This window comes from Felis catus, chromosome D1 (genome assembly GCF_018350175.1).
Source record: "Felis catus isolate Fca126 chromosome D1, F.catus_Fca126_mat1.0, whole genome shotgun sequence".
Classification (NCBI taxonomy): Eukaryota; Metazoa; Chordata; class Mammalia; order Carnivora; family Felidae; genus Felis; species Felis catus.
In genome coordinates, this window is record NC_058377.1 from 63,477,672 (window position 1) to 63,496,332 (window position 18,661).

At 54.4% G+C, this 18,661-nt stretch overlaps 2 protein-coding genes across 2 annotated transcripts in view; both read right to left on the bottom strand.

The window, feature by feature from the left end:
- Window positions 1-151: 151 nt before the first annotated feature.
- TPP1 (tripeptidyl peptidase 1) lies at window positions 152-6,940 on the bottom strand. Its single transcript, XM_003992939.6, has 13 exons — window positions 6,823-6,940; window positions 6,637-6,708; window positions 6,235-6,374; window positions 5,056-5,206; window positions 4,708-4,835; window positions 4,378-4,556; window positions 3,993-4,191; window positions 3,657-3,845; window positions 3,386-3,455; window positions 2,826-2,946; window positions 2,584-2,742; window positions 2,286-2,411; window positions 152-2,117 (listed from the first exon to the last, which is right to left on the bottom strand). The coding sequence occupies exons 1-13, from the start codon at window positions 6,864-6,866 to the stop codon at window positions 1,977-1,979; spliced, it is 1,719 nt and encodes a 572-aa protein (XP_003992988.5). The 5' UTR covers window positions 6,867-6,940; the 3' UTR covers window positions 152-1,976.
- A 682-nt stretch (window positions 6,941-7,622) lies between these two features.
- DCHS1 (dachsous cadherin-related 1) overlaps window positions 7,623-18,661 on the bottom strand; it is a 33,947-nt gene continuing 22,908 nt past the window's right edge. The window contains exons 7-21 of the mRNA XM_023239523.2: window positions 18,307-18,500; window positions 17,964-18,060; window positions 17,705-17,862; window positions 16,641-17,505; window positions 16,309-16,548; window positions 16,091-16,216; window positions 15,253-15,462; window positions 13,120-13,998; window positions 12,880-12,993; window positions 12,502-12,713; window positions 12,259-12,413; window positions 11,931-12,061; window positions 11,532-11,815; window positions 11,031-11,169; window positions 7,623-10,696 (exon numbers count right to left, since the gene is read on the bottom strand). Coding sequence (XP_023095291.2) covers window positions 8,085-10,696; window positions 11,031-11,169; window positions 11,532-11,815; window positions 11,931-12,061; window positions 12,259-12,413; window positions 12,502-12,713; window positions 12,880-12,993; window positions 13,120-13,998; window positions 15,253-15,462; window positions 16,091-16,216; window positions 16,309-16,548; window positions 16,641-17,505; window positions 17,705-17,862; window positions 17,964-18,060; window positions 18,307-18,500 — 6,416 coding nt within the window. The 3' untranslated portion in view covers window positions 7,623-8,084. The remainder of the gene's footprint in view (window positions 10,697-11,030; window positions 11,170-11,531; window positions 11,816-11,930; window positions 12,062-12,258; window positions 12,414-12,501; window positions 12,714-12,879; window positions 12,994-13,119; window positions 13,999-15,252; window positions 15,463-16,090; window positions 16,217-16,308; window positions 16,549-16,640; window positions 17,506-17,704; window positions 17,863-17,963; window positions 18,061-18,306; window positions 18,501-18,661) is intronic.

Here is an 18,661-nt window from a genome sequence, read left to right on the forward strand (position 1 = left end):
CAGCCCTTTACGGGTTGGAACGCAAGCCCCACTCCCCTCCAGCTGTCCAGAGAAGTAAGGGCAACAGGACAGCGCACGGTGCTGCTGTAGATGGGGAGGGAAATATTTCAGCTTGAGTAAACCACATATGCAAAATCACAGCGAGTGAGGGTGGGGTTTTCAACGCAACATTTATTTAATTCCCAATTGCCGTAACTGAGCTAGGGCCTGGAAATACAAAGTTAAGTAGGACGAGGTTCTAGGCCTCTAGGCACCAACAGTCTTGGAAAGGGAGGCAAACAGGTAAACAAGCATTTTCAGTACTATGTTGGAGTTAAAATACTAGAGGTAGACACAGTATGCGGTGCAAGGGAGGAAGGGAACGAACATCTACTGCCTACTTCTTTGTGTCAGGCACTCTATCAACTTTATTCCATTTAATTATTTCCTGATTATTGTGAGAGGCAGATATTGATATCCCCACTTAACAGATTAAAGATTCAGGGAGATGAACTTACTTGCCCAAAGCTCTCTCGTAGTCTACATCAGAACCAAAAATCAAACAGATTTGGTTTGAAAAAAGCTAAAATTTTTCTAACTAATTTCAACTAACTTCAGAGAGCCAAAAGGTTCACAGGAGGAGGTGACTTCTGAGCTGAGTCTTTAAAAGAATCCTGGAAGCCAATCAGGCAAAGGGAGTCAGAGTTCATGTTAAGGGTGCAGAATAGCTTGAGCAAAAGTGAAAGTGGTGGTGGGGGGGGGGGGCAGGGAGAGCAAGGAGGGTAAACACTTTGTTATTCAAGAACAAATAGCAAGGAAAGGATAGGGTTTGTGAATCATAGCAAAAAGCCCAAATTTGATCAGGAATCTTTGAAGGGTTTTAAGTAAATGACCTGATGAGATTTGCATTTTACTCTGGGAAAATGGTTTTGTGGAATGGATGGGCAGGAAGTAAGGACACTTTTTGGAAGGGTCTCTGAACAATTCACAGGGGAGAGAATATGGCTCTAAGCTAATGTAATAGCAGTGGAGATGGAGAGAAGTAGATGAGTTCTAGATATAGTTAGGAAATATAACTGGCAGGACTTGCGTCTTGCTAAAGCTATATTTAAGAGGTAAAGTCAGTAGGAGTTATTGATTGACAGTAGTAATGGGGAGGAGGAGGTGAAGGAAATGGGAGTCTAGGATAACACTTAGATTTCTGGCTTGGTTGGAAGAAGCATAGTATCATTTACCAAGAAAGAACACAAGAGAACAGTCTGGAATTGGGAAAGGAGGGAGATGAAGTATTGAGTATTATACAACTTGCATTTGAGGTATCAGTTACTGTTGGATATAAAGTCTAATTTTGTGAGATTGTGATAGCTGTGGATACCAGGTGATTAATTTGTTCCAGGGAACATTGAGAAGAGCAAAAGACTAAAGATGAAGCAATGAAGTATACCAACATTTAGTGAGGAAGGAGAGAATGAAAGACGAAGTGGGAACAGTCAGAAAAGAAGTTAAGTCCTGAAGTCTAAAGAAGGAGAAGTGGACAGCTCTGACGGAGAGCCCATAAAGCAAAGACTGGGAAGTGAGCACTGGGTGAAGCAGCAGGACAACCATTGTTTGTAACTGCCAGGGAAGTAAAGAGTGTAAAAGTGAGAGCAGAGGTCTCATTGCAGTGAACTGAGAGAACATAAAGTGAAAGTGTACACAGAGAGCACAGACAACAGTTTGAAAAAGCTTGGTTGAAAAGAGAAAAGAGAAATAGGAGGGGGTTTGGGTGGGGTAGGTTATAACAGTACTGGTTATAACATCTGTAAGAGGAACATGGGGCAGGAGTAGGGAGACCTGAGTGTGATGGAGCAGGGTAAGGTTGGGAGACACGTCAAGCTCAGAGCATTTCAGGGTTAGGAAGATAAGCTGTCTGCAGCAGTCAGTGGTTGATGGTTCAGCAGGGCTTCCAACAGTGCAGAATAAGGGACCGAGCCACCAGCTGGGGGGCAGGGAACAGGTCAAGGGTTGATTAATGTCTTCAGCAGAGCTGGGAAGTTGGGTGTTCCCCAGCCTGTCACAGGATCCCAGCCAGGGCCAGAGCAGAAACCCTGACCCTGCACCTCTTCATTCAGACAGGACTCATGGCAGCCATGGGTTACCTAGGGAAAAGGTGGGCATCACATCTTGGCCTGCTTGTACCAGTACTAACAGACTAAGCTCCCTTACCTTGTATTCACATTTCAGAACCCCATCAGAACTGCCCTCAAGTTCATCTTTGTACTCCCCATATTCATTAAAATGTCCACACCCTTCCCTTCCATACTTACATCAAAGAGTCCCGCCCCACGCTGCTTATAGAGCCTTGGGTTGAGAAAGCCAAGAGGGGGGCGGCCGCTGAGGATTCTATGTTCGTTTATCAGGGATAGTAGCCCACCAAACACTGGAGTAGAGGCCTGCAAAAGTGAGGGTGGGAGTAGAGGTTAGGGGTTCAGAGGGATTGGATTTGGGGGAGGAATGTCTGAAAGGATCAGAGGTCTCTGCAGAGTCAGGGATTCTGGGTGCAAGGTCTTTGTAGAGGGTGAGGATGGTTCCTGAGTGGGGGTTTGGAGCCAGGCTGATTCTTACCGAGGTGCCAGACACCCATGGAATGGGCACGCTGTTGCTGACCACCCAGTAGCCATCAGAGAGTGCGGCCACATCTGGGTAGGCACGGCCACTGGCATTGAAGTAACTAGATGGTGGTACATGAGGACTGGAACTCAGGAACTGGGCTACAGCTTCCTCCTGAAAGGTGTCGTTGAGTGAGTATTGTCTGCTGAATTGAGGATCCCTCCCACCCATCCATCCACACAAATACACATACACACCTGGTATGAAGGCTGCGGGAACACATTGCTGAAGCCACCCCCACTGATGTAGTCAACGATCTCATTTGTGACTCTGAATGGGTTCTGGAAGGATGTGCCTCCCACTGTGGTGACATAGGGGCTGAGAGCAGAAGACAACACTCAGTTTGTCGGGGTGCCCAGGGGACCTCCAAAATATGTGGAGATGGGTAAGTATGGGCTGGGTCTTGCTAGAGGCACTGGACTCTGGGGGGAAGCATGTACATGGGGGAAGACTAAGAGGTTTTGCGCCCTCAGGGCATGGCCTGAGGTGACGGTGCACACTTCTCTACAGCACATTCACCAAATCTTCTACTAAAATGCTTGGGAACTGAGGAAGAGGAATACTGGGAGCTGCGTTTTACTCAGGAGCCAAGGGACCTAGACCTATAGGAAGAAGAGGGGAGTGCAGTAACCAGAGCTGGTTAAACTGAGGGCTGAGCTACAGGAGCACCTGGTGGGGTCAAGGCAAAGATTCCAGATTATGAGGTCATAGATGGAAGATTGGTGGTCACAAGTAAGTGATGAGCTGGAGTGCTTACCTAGAGGCAGGGAAGCTGGGACGGAACTGGTGTCTTCCAGAGACAGACCAACACCCAGCCCCACTGTCACCTAGAGAAAGACCAAGTTTAGCACTCAGATTAATTGGTCAGAGCTTGATATGTGTGTTCAGATGTCAGAGAAGAAATTAAAGAGTTATTACTGCAAGAGGTCAAAGTTTAGAGGTCAGATCAGTGGTCCCTGTTGAGTTCAGATTATAAGTCAGAGATCACAAGAGTTCCTGTGGGGTCAAAGTTTAGAGTAGGAGGTCACCTGATGCAAAGAGCAGGGTGAGACCCCGAGCGGCAGCCTTCATGAACTCGGTGTTGACCCGCTGGATGTAGGCGCTGCTGAGGGAGTCCTCATCATCTCCATAGCTCACGGTGTGCACATGTGGCAGGGCTGACTCATTACTGAGCACCAGGAGCCACTGCAGGAAGGGCTCCTGTGACTCATGCCGGCCTGGATTTGGGAGGTGGGGGAAAGCACAAGGGCAATCATTTAGGAGGTTGTCAGGGTCTCTCTCTCTCTCATGGGATTCCCTTGAGGGAGTAGTGATCAACACTCCCCACCACCCACCTCCCCACCAACCAGTCCCCTTGGCAGTACCAGGGCTACTGTAGACCCAAGTGGAGATGTTGGCGCCGGCACTCATCAGGTACTCCACATCTAGACTGGCCTCGATCCCAGCCCGGCCCCGGCCCTGTTGTCCAACCACACGGGCTACTGACGCTTGGTGTGCAAAGTTCCCACCAAAGAGGCGCATGAACTCAGCCAGGTCTGAGTCATGGAAATACTGCTCCAGAAACTACAAAGGGAATCAGAGCAGATATCATCGGTCAGAGGATGCAGCCTCAAAGTCAGGGCAGGGGACACTGCTCCAGGTCACAGGATAGTGGGTGAGAACCCAGGGGTGGAGTCAGGGAGCAAGCCCCACACTGGGGAGGCACCTTGGATAGGGTGTGAGGCCCCTGGAGCTCTCTGCACAGCTCACCTGGGCACAGGCTTGGCTGTTGTTGGTTGTGCCAGAGCCCACGTCTTGTGCTGTCAAGTTGTATCGCTGACGGATCACGGATGGGGTCACGCCCAAGTGCAGGCCAACAGTCCCTGACACCTGTGGCTCAGGGCGTTGCCTCAGGGATGATGTGGGGGGAAAGCGGTGCAGCCCCCCCACTGTGGGGAGGGGTCAGCCTTGAGGAGGAGATCTTTTAGACTCCAACCCCCACTTTACCACTGACCCCACCCCACGCCCGCCATGGCATCTAAACTTTTCTAGCCCCTGGCTCTATGTGCTTCAACCCCCACCAGCCCCACTTGGTGTTACCAAAGTCCACATGAGGGGCCAAGGCCTTCGGGAGCTGGTATGGACGTGGGGACCTTATAACATGGATCTCTCCAGGTCCCCCCACATAGCGATGAAACTCAGCCCCAGAGAGCAGCAGTTCTGCCTGTCTGGAGGTCAGAGATCAGAAAACAGAGGTCAGAAAGCATGGACAAGAGCAGAGGAGGCTGCCTGAACATCAATGTTCGTTGTTGTCTCCCCATGTGTTAGCTCTTGCCCACAAGTACCTGCCCCCCCCCTCACCCTAGGTCTCAGTTCTCTCCCATTGGGGTGACATGTCTCCCTGATGGGATGATTGGTACCCTCCATGGGGCAATCATTCCCTCTCACCGGACACTCAGCCAGCAAGTCAGAAAGTCCCGTGTGGTCACTGAATGGCAGTTCTGGGCTCCAGCGGCCAAAAGCCATTTTTGGACTGTGCGGAAGGTCAATGGTGATGGCCGGACCAGTTCAGCCACATCCTCTAGGGTCAGGTATTTTCCTGCATAGATTCAGTAGAGGATCTTGCCTTCATTCATTGCTTTTCCAAGTTGCCTTTTTGGACCTCAACCAGGAGACATTGGGACTTCCCAGGAAAACTGGAACAGGGTCTTGAGGGATGGGTGAGAACTTTCTAGCAAAAAGGCAGGTTGTGCAAGCTATATTTGGGGGCCAGGGGAAGAAAAGACTAGGGAGACTTGGAATGCTATGGCCAGAAATATGGATTTACCCTAAAGGTCACAAGTTTGCAATTGCTGCATCAGAGCATGTATTGCCATGATCATAACCAACATGTAAGGTTAAGAAGTTAAAATTTTTCATTTTAAGTTTATTTACAGTAAAAGTTTTCAAAACTTTCAGAACCAATTATAAGATGACACCTAATTTAGTTCCAGTCTTCATACTTGTTTTTAAGCTTAACGTGATAGTGTGTCACTATTTTCCTGCACAGCACCAGGCACATAGCTCCGGGGTAAATCTGAGACTGCCCTCCCCCACCACTCCCCACCCCTTCATGCAGGGGAGGGACACTATCCAGCATGACCACTGGAGCAAAACACTGTTTTAGAGCAGAGTAGGGAGCATGGTGGGGAGTGGGGTGGAGGGGAAGAGACTGCAGACCGCTCAGGGGGCTGGGCAACAGTCTGGGTGCAAGAAAAAAACAAATGTATTGGCAGTAACAGGCAATGGTAAAAAGTGGACGATGCTCTTTCAGAGCTGAACTGACAGCCCTCGAGTCTGACTGGAGGAGGAAATGGGCATGTTGTGGGTAAGGTAGGTAAGGAATTTGAGTTGAGTTTTAAGTTTTGGGGGAAAGAATTTGAGTGAGTTTTGGACAGTTTATTTCCAGTTCACTTTTTTAAATTCAGAAACTCTTCAACGAGAGCCACTGCTATTCAACTGCCTTATATCACCACCTCCCCAGGCACCCAGAGCACGACCCTGACATTATGTGCACCATCCCACGCTCAGCCCAGCCCTGGGTCCCTCCATTGCATCCCACATCCCAGCCCCAGTCCCAGTAGGCACCGTAACGAGGAGAGCCGGGATCCGACACAGCCTGCACCAGCTCGGATAATCTTTCCACGTTCTGCTGTCTCAGGGCAAAAGTGAGACTCAGCTCTTCCTCAGAGTCTACACGGCCCAGGGACACCCAGCCCGGGGGCAACCTGCAGGGTCAGGAGTCATGAACATGGTCTTTGTTAGTGTGGGGATGGAAGGTTCAGGATTAGAGGCTGAGACCTGGGGTAGGATCCCAGAGGCAGATATGGCTCACAAGAGGTGAATGATCAAGGACTGAGCCTGGCAACTGGGGATAAGACTTTGCAGTGGATACCAGGAGCTGGTAAGAGGTTGAGGGAGGCTGGGACGAAGACAGTGGGTGCAAAACAGGGCATAGGGAAGGAGAAGGTCTGTGCTAAATCAACTTACGCCAGCTGCTGGTCAGGCTCCGGGCTGTAACTGCATTTGCCAGTGACGAAGAGGGCAAGGAGCCCTAGGAAGCTGCAGAGACAGCAGGCGGGTTTTAGCCGGAGCTGGACTGTCACTGCGTTCCCTCCCTCCAACACGTACTCCCTCCAACATGATCCCCTCCTCCCAGGGCCCCCTAATTCTCACCAGGCTTGGAGTCTCATTCTGCCTTTCTGGAGGTCTGCTGTCATGTGACAGATCACATGAGCTCTAATATTCCGCCACCCGGCATCTGCCTAGAAACTGGTGACTGTGCTGGCTCCTCCCTCAAATGGGTGGTCCTGAATGCTGGAGAATGGGTGGGGCTGCCACCAGGATCCTTCCTCCTTGGCTCAAGGAGTACTGGGTAAGTCCAGGGCTCCCCACTGCTGCCAGAGTCCAGCCAGCACTCACCGTGGGAGTATAGGGCAGTGCTGAAGAGAGGGGCTCTGGGGCACACAGACCCACACACATGGGTTCCTGCTTAGCTATATGGTATCAGGAAAGCCAACCTCCTGGAGCCTAGGCTTCATTTAGAATATGAAAGCTATTGTATTAAAAGTCCTCTGTCTCATAGGGTTGCAGTGAAAATTCACAGCGATAAAACAGACACACTGCTCACCAGGGCCTGATGAGGAAAAGGTTCAACAAGCTTGAGCTCTTATTACATGTGGACCCTCAAGCCTAGAATTGATCATCCCCAAGATCTCTCCCCATTCGCCAATACCTCTCTAGGTCACTGCTACCTCTCCCTGGCCTCCGGCCCTTGTTAGAGGGAAAGGCCAAGTGCAGAGATGTGATAGTCAGCCTCAGGCTAGGCCCGGGCTCCCAGTGCCATCCCCACCCCAGATGCCCCTGCGTCCAATACCCCTCCGTGCCTCCTGAGGTGTCCACAATGTATAGGGTGCCTTGCAATCACCCCCCCCCCCAATCCTGACAGCTCCCACAGAGTACAGCCGGACACTGGATACAAACTGCAGTTTATTAAGGCTCCAGAGTGAGAATTGGCACTTGGTTCTGGGCAGGGGCAGGGGTGTCAGTGGAACCCAAAGGAGCTGGGCCTGAACAGGTTGGAGGGACCTCCCCCCATCCTCCCTACCCCCCAATAAATAAAGTCTCAGCTCCACCTCAAGGTGCTGGCACAGGGCAGGAAGCCCTCACTGAGGAGAACCCAGGGCTGCTGCCTCCTTCATAATTCTCCCCACACTGGACCTGGCCCTGGGTCAGTGCCAAACAGGGCCTCTGTGGCACTGGTGCTCTGATGGGGCCAGGGTGAGATGTGGGACCTGCTGCCACTGGAGGAGTTTAGGATGGGGAGCTGGCCTCCCCCATGGCCAATCATGGTCCGAGGCTGCCCAGGGCAGGCTCAGATGGGGCCTGCATTGGGGACACTGTGCGCATCCCAGGTCGGGGCCCAGCCTGGGCCACAGCTAGATGTGCAGCTCCGTGTCATCAGGTGGCTCCAGGCCAGACTCTTGGCTGAGTGCTGAGGCTGAGGGGCCCTGGGCCACCCCAAATGGTGAGACAACGGGTGAGCGAGCAGCCAGAGGAGACAGTGAGGGAGAGAAGCTGGGGGACATGGCAGCTGAGGATAGGGAACCTTCGTGGCTGATGGGGGAGCGGTGAGAAGCTGGTGGGAAGATGGCCCGGGTTGCAGCCGTGCTGGCTGGCTTAGGGGGCACAGACTTGGCTCCTGGGTGGGCCACAGCAGTGATGAGGGGTGGTGGGTCAATACGGGGAGCCGGGGGACATGGCCGAGCTTCATCCTTGAGCCGGGCAATCTCTGTGAAGACACTGGCCAGCGGCTGGAACTGAGGGCACCAGCTCAGCAGGTAGTCCCAGTTATAGCTGCCACGGAGCTCCTCCTCACCAGCCACAATGGCCGTCAGTGCACCTGCCACACATGGCTTGCCATCTGCTGGGAAGCCATAGTCCCCAGTGGGTGCAGGGCTCAGGCCACAGCCCCCCAGGAAGGCTGTGGCAGTGGCTGGTGGGCCTTCTTCTCGGTACAGAGTGGCTCCTGCACCTGGCAGCAGCAGCCCTGCCTTGCGGCCCTTATACCAGGTATCAGGGGCAGGTGGCTCACAGGATGTGTCACTCAGCCCGTCTGCATCCTGCTGGATGCCTGAGTCGGGGCCACGGGCAGCCAAGGAAGAAGCCACACTGGCCACACGTGGGAATTCATTGATCATGCGGATCTCGTCATCCTCTGCAGCCTCTGCTGAGCCTCTACCACTTGAGTGTGAAGGGTCCAGGGAGCCACCACGGGGATAGGGTCCTCCAGCTCCCGGCCCACCATAGCTGGGGAGGGTCTGGTGATAGAGGTGCTCTGAGGGCGGTGGGCTGGGCGGCTCTCGGCCTAGCTTCTGCAGAGAGCCACTGGCCAGGGGCGCTGCCTGTGACATTGGACCGGGTGCTGCCTCAGCCTTGCGGCTACGGGCCCGCACCAGCCCTAGGACCAGTGCTGCTAGAGCAAGCACCACCACAACTCCCAGGGAGGCCGCCACAGCCCCCACCAACAGCAGGTTGAGGTCAGGTGCCAGGCCCAGGGCAGTATGGGTGATATCCACAGTCACAGGCACTGTGGCACTCCGGGAACCAGGCAGAGGCCCCCGTGCCACCACCTCCAGCCTCAGCTCCCGTGGTGCCTCACGTCGTGTCCGGCCTCCACTCCCAGAAGTGCCTGTCCCGCTGCCTGGTGCCCGACTGTCCACTCGAAGGTAGAGAGCACCTGTAGTCTGGTTGATACCAAAATAGGGGGAAGAGGTGGCAAGGGAATAGAGCACCAGGCCATCAGCACCTCCATCCTCATCTGTGGCCTGCACATGACCCAAGCTGTAGCCACGCCGGGCACCTTCTGGCACCTGGAAGTGGAAAGCTGGAGCCAGGAATACCGGGTCATACTCATCCTCCCCTGTCACCAGCACCGACACAGTGACCGAGGCTGAGAGATTCCCGGCGTCGGCAGCACCCACCAGCAGCTGGAAGCTTCCCGTATGCTCATAGTCGAAGGCCACTCGTGCCCTCAACTCTCCTGTTGAGCTGTTCAGTGCAAATGCTTCACGGCCCTCAGGCCCTGGCCCGGCCTCCAACAGGCTGTAGCGGAGCCTTCCGAAAGCCCCAGCATCCCCATCAATCGCATGCAGAGTGGTCACAAGAGTGCCTGGAGGCTGGTTCTCTGCCAGGCTGGTGCTGAGCAAGCTCAAAGGGAAGACTGGGCCATGGTCATTCACATCCTGGACTTCGATAGTCACTGGTGCCAGAGCGAAGTGTGTCCCAGCAGGGTCGGCAGCCTGCACTACAAGCTGATGTCGAGACTGGGTCTCACAGTCCAAGGGGTGGGCGAGTCGCAAGGCACCTGAACTCTCATCCAGCTCAAAGAGCCCAGAAGGGTCACCTGAGCTGAGCGTGAAACGCACGAGGCCATGAGGACCCGGGTCAGCGTCAGAGGCTTCCACATGCAGCAATTCAACTCCAATGGGTGTGTCCTCAGGAACTGCCATGCGGTAGGATGCTTGAGTGAAGACAGGTGGGTTGTCATTGACATCCAACACAGTGACAGTGACAGGAACAGCTGAACTGCGAGGTGGCTGGCCCCGGTCAGCTGCAGCCACAGTTAAGTTGTACTGGGTTAGGCTTTCAAAGTCTAGAGACTCAAGCAACACCAGGCAGCCCAATGCCCGGGGACCTAGTCCACCACCTTCACCAGCCTCAGCCAGCCGGGGTTCCAGCTGGAAAACTCGGCCTCGGTTGCCACTGACGATGCTATAGTCCACGGTGGCATGGGCGCGGCTTCCATCGGCATCTGTAGCCTCCAAGGTGAGCAGGGTGGAACCAGGGGGCAGATCCTCAGTCACAGCCACACGGTAGTGTGGCAATGTGAAGCTAGGGGTGTGGTCATTCTGGTCCTGCAGCTGCACATGCACTGTGGCTCGTGCTGCCCGGCCTGGCATCCCATGATCTCGTGCTTCCAGCACCACGTCTACCACTCCTGGCCCCTCATGGCCCAAGGCCATTGTTCCCACTGTTGTGAACAAGGTCCCTGAGATGAGAAGGGAATGGAGAGAAATATGCATTCAGCAGAGACTGTAGGTGAGCAGAGGGGTGACCCTTTGGGGCCTAGGAAATGGCCTTGAAACTCAGACTCCAGGGAATAGCCTGCGCTGGGAGTTTATGAAATGGTTTCCAGGATTCAGGAAATGGCTTCTAGACATGCAGTCAAGACAGGGTTTAAAATAGAGACTAAGGAGGGGAAATTTTTCTCTCTGGGTCAGGGATCCAGGAGTTAAGAATTCGGGCAAGAAATTCTAGGAATGAGGTCAAAATATGGCCCATCACAGTCAAAGATAAGGGGTCAGATCCTGGGAAGGACGTACCATTGTTGGGGTCAACACTGAAGCCCTCAGCAGGGGAAGCCAGGTGGTAGGAAATGTGACCATTGGCACCTGAATCCTGGTCAGTGGCAGAGACGGAGAGAATGGCACTGCCTGGGGGTGTGTGTTCAAGCAGTGTCACCTGAGGGGTGAAGACAAGTGTTTATGGCCAAGCTTCCCAGCTGCCCTACTGTCCACTCAGCCTATGTTCTAGAGCCTGATCCCATGAGCCTTGCTGGGCATCCATGCCAGCTTGAAGCCCATACTCAGTACTCAAACTTCCCACCTTCCTCCATTTCTGGGCACAGGATGAAGTACCTAGACACATTTCCTAGGACGTGGAAGACTGGTTTGAGACGGGACCCTCCCATCCTCAGGGGTCCATCCTCAGGTCAGTTCCAAGTTCCAGCCCTCCCTCCCCCCGCTCAGACACTTCTAGCTGTGTCACTTCCTTCCAACGTGAACACTGGGCCCAGGTGTGGGGACATCTGGGGACATCAATACCTGGTAGAGGCTCTGCGAGAAGGCAGGTGCATTGTCATTGACATCCTCCACAAACACTGTGAGGTTAGCATGGCCCTCATGAGGCCCGTCATGTGCCAGCAGTTGCAGGTGGTAGCGGTCACGTTGCTCAAAGTCCAGGGGGCCCGTGAGTGAGAGGCGGCCTCCATAGCGACCTATGCTGAAGGGATCCTGGGGTCCAGATGGGCTCAGCACATACCACAGCACGGGTCCTGAGTCCACATCATTCCCTGTTACCTGTGCAATCTCTGAGCCCAAGAGCGTATCTGTAATACATAGGACATGTGTGTCTGGCATGGTCCCAGACACCCCTGGAGCCCCAGGGTAGGGTACAGTGCCACCCTACCACCCTTTGTACCTCTCACTTTACCCAGCCCTCACCTTCTGACACTCGGAGCTCCCAGGGCTGGGGGATGGTGGGGCGATTATCATTGGTGTCGATGACCATCACCGTCAGGGTAGCTGAGCCCACCAGGGCTGGGCTTCCTCGGTCTGTGGCCATCAGTACCAGTCTGGACACAGAGAACAAACAAGAGTGGGGCCTGGGGATAAGGGAGAACCTTGGGCAGGGCTAAGAGGACACCCGACAGGCTAGAGGTCTGGGGGACTCAGGATGTGGCCTAGGAGTTGAGGGGGGGGGGACAGGGCAGGGCTTGAAACTGGATGGACACAGGATGGGGTGTCAGGAGTCTACAGAGCCAGCCTTTACCGTGTTTCAGCCCATATCTCACGGTCCAGGATGGCTGTGGTAGTAATAGTGCCCGTGGCTGGGTCTACATGGAACAATCCCCGTGCTGGCTGGGATGCGGCCAGACTATAAGAGATCTGTCCACTGGGGCCTTGGTCCAGGTCATCTGCCTCCACCTGGTGGGAGGAGGAGGCTGCTGGCACTGAGCTGGCCACAGACAAGTCCGGCCAGCCCTGCCCCCCATCTTCCCATCACACCCCACACCTGCAGCAAGGGTCCTTCCAAGGGCCTGGACTCAGGCAGGAAGGCCACATAGTGGGGCCGCAGGAAGCGGGGAGCATTGTCATTGGTGTCTTGCAGGGTTAGGGTCAGCACAGAAAAGGCAAAGGCTCCCCCGCTCTCTGCTTGCAGGACCAGTCGCAGTCGTGGGCTTGCCTCGAAGTCCAGCCCCTCTGCTGAGCGAACTGTGATGGCTCCTGTGGGGGCGGCAGAAAGCATCACGGATAGCTCTTGCTTGCCCTGGAGCCTGCCTCGCTGAGGCCCTTCCTCAAGGGTAGCCCCTCCACAACCAGAGCTTTCTCAGGCCCAGGAAGCTTCCCCAGGAGCCTGTTCCCTCACAGAGCCCCTGCTCCTGCCCCTTACCTGTACTAGGCTGGATGGAGAAAGTCCCTCTCTCATTCCCACTGAGAATGCTGTAGGTGATTGGTCCATTTGAGCCCCCTGCATGGACAGCCTTGGGGGAGACAATGGGAGTCCCTGCGGAGATGATGGTATTGGTTGGACAGTGAGCACCAGACTAATGTCTCCACTAGGAGACATTTTTAGTAAGTAACCCCAGCTCATCCAGGGATACAAAGCTGGGAGACATTATTGGGGACCCACCTGGGGGTGCATTCTCACGGAGCATGGCTTCACTACTAGCCCGAGGGAAGCGGGGTCCACGCTCAGACTCCCCCTGCAGCCCAACAATGACCACACCAGTGGCAGAGCGAGCTGGACGGCCAAGGTCGGTGGCCACGATGAAGAGGACACGATCCCGGGGACCCAGGGCTACAGGGGAGCGGGCCACACGTATTTCACCGGTGTAAGAGTCCACAGTGGTGCCAGGCGGTGGTGTGCCTGCCAGCCGGTATAGGATGGAGGCATTAGCACCAGCGTCACGGTCTTCAGCTCGCAGAGTGGCCAGAGGCAGGGTTGGGGTGCTGAGGCTGGGGCCTGGGCGGGGCAGACGCAGCCTTAGGGGACTGGTGGGGAAGGTGGGTGCGTGGTCATTGACATCACGGACTGTGATGGTGACAGGTACCGTGGTGCTCAGGGGCCCAGCTGCTGCACCATCCACTGCACTCACAGAAAAGGCATAGCTGGGACACTGTTCTCTGTCTAGAACTGTGGCTGTGCGCAATTCCCCAGAGCTGGGCTCCAGCAGAAAGGCTCCTGCTGCACCTGTACCCAGGTAGTAGGTCACACGGCCATTGGCCCCAGCATCAGGGTCATGAGCCTGTAGCTGCAGCAACAGGGTCCCTGCAGGTGCATCCTCAGGCACCTCCACAGAGTAGGCAGGCACAGGGAAGGCTGGAGCATGATCGTTGGCATCCAGCACGGTCACTGTCACAAGTAGAGTGGCACTGAGAGCTGGCTGGCCTCCATCCCGGGCCTCTATCTGCAGCTGGAATGCTGGCTCCACCTCTCGGTCTAGTGGCCTCATGGTGCCAAATTCCCCAGAAGCTAGGTCTAGGATGAAGGCTCCTGATGGGTCCCCATCTGCAGAGAAGTACATGTGCATATAAACGTGTGAGTCCATGGGAATGGGGGTGATTTACAGGCAACAGCAAATAGGACAGAGTGGTGGGGAGAGAAACTGGGAGAAAGGCAGAGAAAAGAACCACAGAAGATAAAGGAAGATATGCTAAAGCAACCCTTCTCAGAGTGTGTTTGGAGACTTCTTCCAGGGAATATATAAGATCAAACTAGTTTCATATCAATACTAAGACATTATATGCCTTTTAAATTCTTAGTATGTCACAAGTGTACAGTGGAATCCAAATACTACATGACATGTGAGGACATCACTTGGATAGTTAATGGAATGTATGCTTACGATTCTTACATCTTCTAGAGTATAGGCAAAAAGTTTAGAACATAAACATGTTTTCAGAGACTCAATTCGGTTTTTGCTGGCTTACCTTTAGTTACACCTGCTATAATCTTCGCAATCTCATTGCTGTCCAGCAAACTATTTGAACCTCTAATACTTCTTTGTACTTATGCAGAAATATGGCAAGTAGTACTTCACTGGCTTGTTTTACAGTAACATTTTAAAATTTTTCTCAAAAAAAAAAATAAAAAACAAAAAATGGGGTGCCTGGGTGGCTCAGTCAGGTAAGCATCTGATTCTTGATTTTGGCTCAGGTCATGATCTCACAGTGAGTTTGAGCCCCGCATCAGCCTCTGTGCTCACAGTGCAGAGTCTGCTTGGGATTCTGTCTCTCCTTCTCTCTCTGCCCCTCCCCTGTGCGTGCGCTCTCCCTCTCTCTCAAAATAAATAAACTTTAAAAAAATAATAAAAAATGGTTCTTAGCTTTAATGTCTAGTATAATAAGTATTTATGTAATGTGTTTATTATAAATATGTATTTATGTATGTATTCATATATATATGTATAATAATGTATCACATTATTATATCAATAAATATTGATATCACACAAACAAAAATGCTTAGAATTCTCAAAAACTAAGAATATTAAGAGTTACTGAAAAGAAAAATTTTGAGAACAAGTGCTCTACAGAGACAAGAAAAAAAAAAGAAACAGGAAAATAAAGACAGACACAAAGGGAGATAAAGAACTGAAGAGGCATAGAAAGAGACACTCAGAAACACATATATACATGAATGAAAAAGTAGGAGACAAAGAGAAGGGAAAGGAAACCCAGACACACTGTGGCTGACATAAGCCAACAAGGAGTAGAACTGGGCAAGTGGGTGCTGGATGTGTGGGTGTGGGACAGTTCTCACCCAGGATGCGGTACTGCAGCTGCCCGTTGGCTCCCACATCTGGGTCAGAGGCCCGCAGCACAGTAAGGGTCTGGGGGTCCTGGCCCTCGGGCACCTCCAGGGAGAGGTGGGCACTCCCAAAGGTTGGGGCATGGTCATTCTCATCCTCCACGGCCACCCGCACTGTGACATGGGTCAAGAGTGGGGGCGAGCCCCTGTCTCGGGCATACACTGTGGGGAAGCAAAATCAATGAGATCTAGCCTGCTCCCATCCCATGGAGAAACCCATACCACACATCGTTCACACATGTTCACCAGGTGTATATATGAGCCAGAAAATGTCCATCTCTCCACACTCCGCAAGCACATGGGTGCCTACACATATACATGTACACATAAATATACAAGTCAGAAGATGTTTTTTTCCTTCTAATCTCCCAAACTTAGGGCACGCAAGATGTATCTTAGATGGGTAGTAGTGTGACAGAAAAGGCACTAAGTGAGATATCAAAAACGTGGGTTCAAGTCCCAGTTCTACCACTTCCAAGCTGTGTTAGCTTGCACAAGTCACCTAACCTCTCTGGTACAATCAATAGGTTTCTCTGTTAAATGGCCACAGTATAATCTGAGGGAATCCTAAAGAGCACAGCTGTGACATTATGTATTTGAGACTTCGTGTGATGACAACGGGGACAGTCTAGTGGTCAGATCACCTCGCAATCTGCCCCAAGATGATCCAAAAATATAACAAGCTGTGCTGTAATAGGTGGAAGCTTCTAGAAGGTACTTTGGAGCATCTACCCATGTAACACTGGCTGTTTATAACACCTCAGGCTTTTGGGGTCCTGTCAGTGTGTACCTGTTAAGTTGATCTCCTCCTGTTCTTCCCGGTCCAGGGCCCGAAGAGTTGTGAGAACTCCAGTCTCTGGGTCCAGGGAGAAGCTTTCACCAGAGATGCCTCCGTAAGTCACTTGCCCATTGGCCCCTGAAGAAGGGCAGCAAGGAGGGGGGGTCAGCGGGTAAATACACCTTTTCCTTCCAGATGTACCTCTCTCCACTCATCCCCTCAGGTCTTACCCAGGTCTGGGTCGGTCGCCCGCAGAGTGAGCAGAGAAGTGCCAGGCGGGCTGTTCTCACGCAAGAGGACGCTGTACTCTTGCTGCTGGAAAGCGGGTGCCTCGTCGTTGACGTCAGCAACACTGACAGTCAGGAGCTGCGTGGCTGAGCGCGGAGGGGAGCCGTGGTCGGAGGCCACCACCGTCAGTACGTGCTCAGCTCGCTGTTCGCGGTCCAGGGACCGCACCACCGACAGCGCTCCTAGGTGAGCGGGTAGGGCAGGTTGGAAGCAAACCTCAACATTCCCTCCAAATCAGCACCCTCCCTCGTTCCAATCTCTGCGCCCAACTCACCGGTGCTGGAATGTAGCCGGAAGTAGCCGTCCCCACCAGCTGCCAGGCGATAGGACACGCGTGCGGCCTCGCCCAGGTCCGGGTCCCGCGCTACCACGTGCAGCGCCGCGGGCCCGGGCGGCTGATCCTCGGGGATGCGCACACGTGAAGGGGAGGCGAACACCGGCGCGTTGTCATTCTCATCCGTGACAAAGACGCGCGCAGAAACGCGCGCTGCGCGGCGGCGGCTGGCGTTGGCGGGCCTGTCGGTGGCTTCCACGAGCAGCAGCAGGGCAGGTGTGGTCTCCCGGTCCAAGCCTCGCGGTGCGCTGAGCGCCCCGGTGCGCGCGTCCAAGCGCAGCGCAGGCACGGGCGGCTCCTGGCGCAGCAGACGGTAGCGAACATCGCTGTTAGGGCCCGGGCCGTCGGCGTCCGAGGCGCGGAAGGTGTACAGCGCCGCGCCAGGATCCGGGTTCTCCGGCAGCGCCAGCGCCAGCGGGTCGCGCGCAAAGGCTGGCGCGTGCTCGTTCTCGTCCTGCACGCGCACCTGCACGCGCAGCAGCCGCGCGCCCGCGCCTCCCGGGCCCTCAGCGCGCACAGTGAGAGCGCGCCACGCCGGGCCTGCCTCAAAGTCCAGGGGCCGGGCCAAGTACAAGCGCCCTGAGGCCGCGTCCAGCGCGAAGGTGCCCTCCGGGTCGGCGCCGCCCACCAGAGTGTAGGTGAGTGCGCCCACCCCCGCCAGCTCTGGCGACGCCACGGAACCCAACAGGGATCCGGGCTGCATCCCCTCCGCTGCTGTCACCGTCAGCACGACGGGCACCGGAGCCGCTGGGTCTGGCTCTGATGGATCCGGTGGGGGCTCAGCCGAGCGAACTGATGGAAGCACCTGTTGTGGACAGGGGAGGAAGGACAGAATCAAGGGGAGCCAAGTTAAAGGGGTCTGGGCTGGCCTGCTGGGTAGCTGGTAGGGCAGTAGGAGTAGACTGACTAGAGGGCACAAGGACTCCATGAAAGCGTGGCTCTTGGAGGGAGCTCATAGTGGTGGCCAAGGAGAAGTAAACAGATTTAAGGAAGAGCAGCCTTACTTGCACCAGCAGCTGGAGGCTGGAGCTCCTAGGGGGGCTGCCTTGGTCGTGAGCGCTCAAAGTCAGCACATAGTGCGGCCGCTCTGCTCGGATCAGGGGTGCAGCAGTGAGCAGCTCCCCCAAGTGAGGGTGCAGAGAGAAGAGCTCTGAGCCCGGACCTGGGGACAGGTATACGAAGGGTGAGGGCATGAGTCCCAGAGCTGGGGAGGTCATGCCATCACCCACCAACTCCCTTCTCTCCACGTCTCCCCCATCATACCAGTTAGTGTGTACAGGATGGTGCCATTCTCCCCCTCGTCTGGATCTTTGGCTTGCAGAGTCGTCACCAGTGTTCCTGGAGGCACTCGATCTGGTACCTGTGGGGACACACAGTTCACCTACAGCTGTGTCCTTCCTTGTGTTCTTGAGTCAAGTTTCCCTCACCTGAGACATCTCAGAGTCAAGTTCCCCTCACCTGAATGCAGGCAGAGCCCCTTTTCTGCTCTCACACCTGTTCCAAGAGCCAGTCTCTCTGATCTACACCTACAGCTCTGTGGGGAGATGACCCCCCACCCCATTGCCTCTCACACTTCTTAAGGGCAGGGTCCTGCCACTTCACATACCTGTATAGGGAGGCCGCCGCCAGCAGCCCCTGAAGCCTGCAGGAAGGTAGGGCTGTTGTCGTTGAGGTCGAGCACTGCGATGTGCACGGTGCCTGTGGTACTACGGGGTGGGTTCCCCCCGTCCTGCACCTGCACCAGGAGCTGGTAGCTGCTCTGCTGCTCTCGGTCCAGGGTTTGGAGTGTGGTCATTTCTCCTGGGAGTGCAGGACAAGGGTCATGTATGGGCACAGCCTGAGGCCTGCAGCTGAGAAGCTGGGGTTTAGGGAGTGTGGGAGGGAATGCCAGGGTGAAAGTCCAGGCTGAGTCCTGGTCCTCTTGGCAGGGGTCTGGGAATTCTGTCTGGGTATTCACCAGT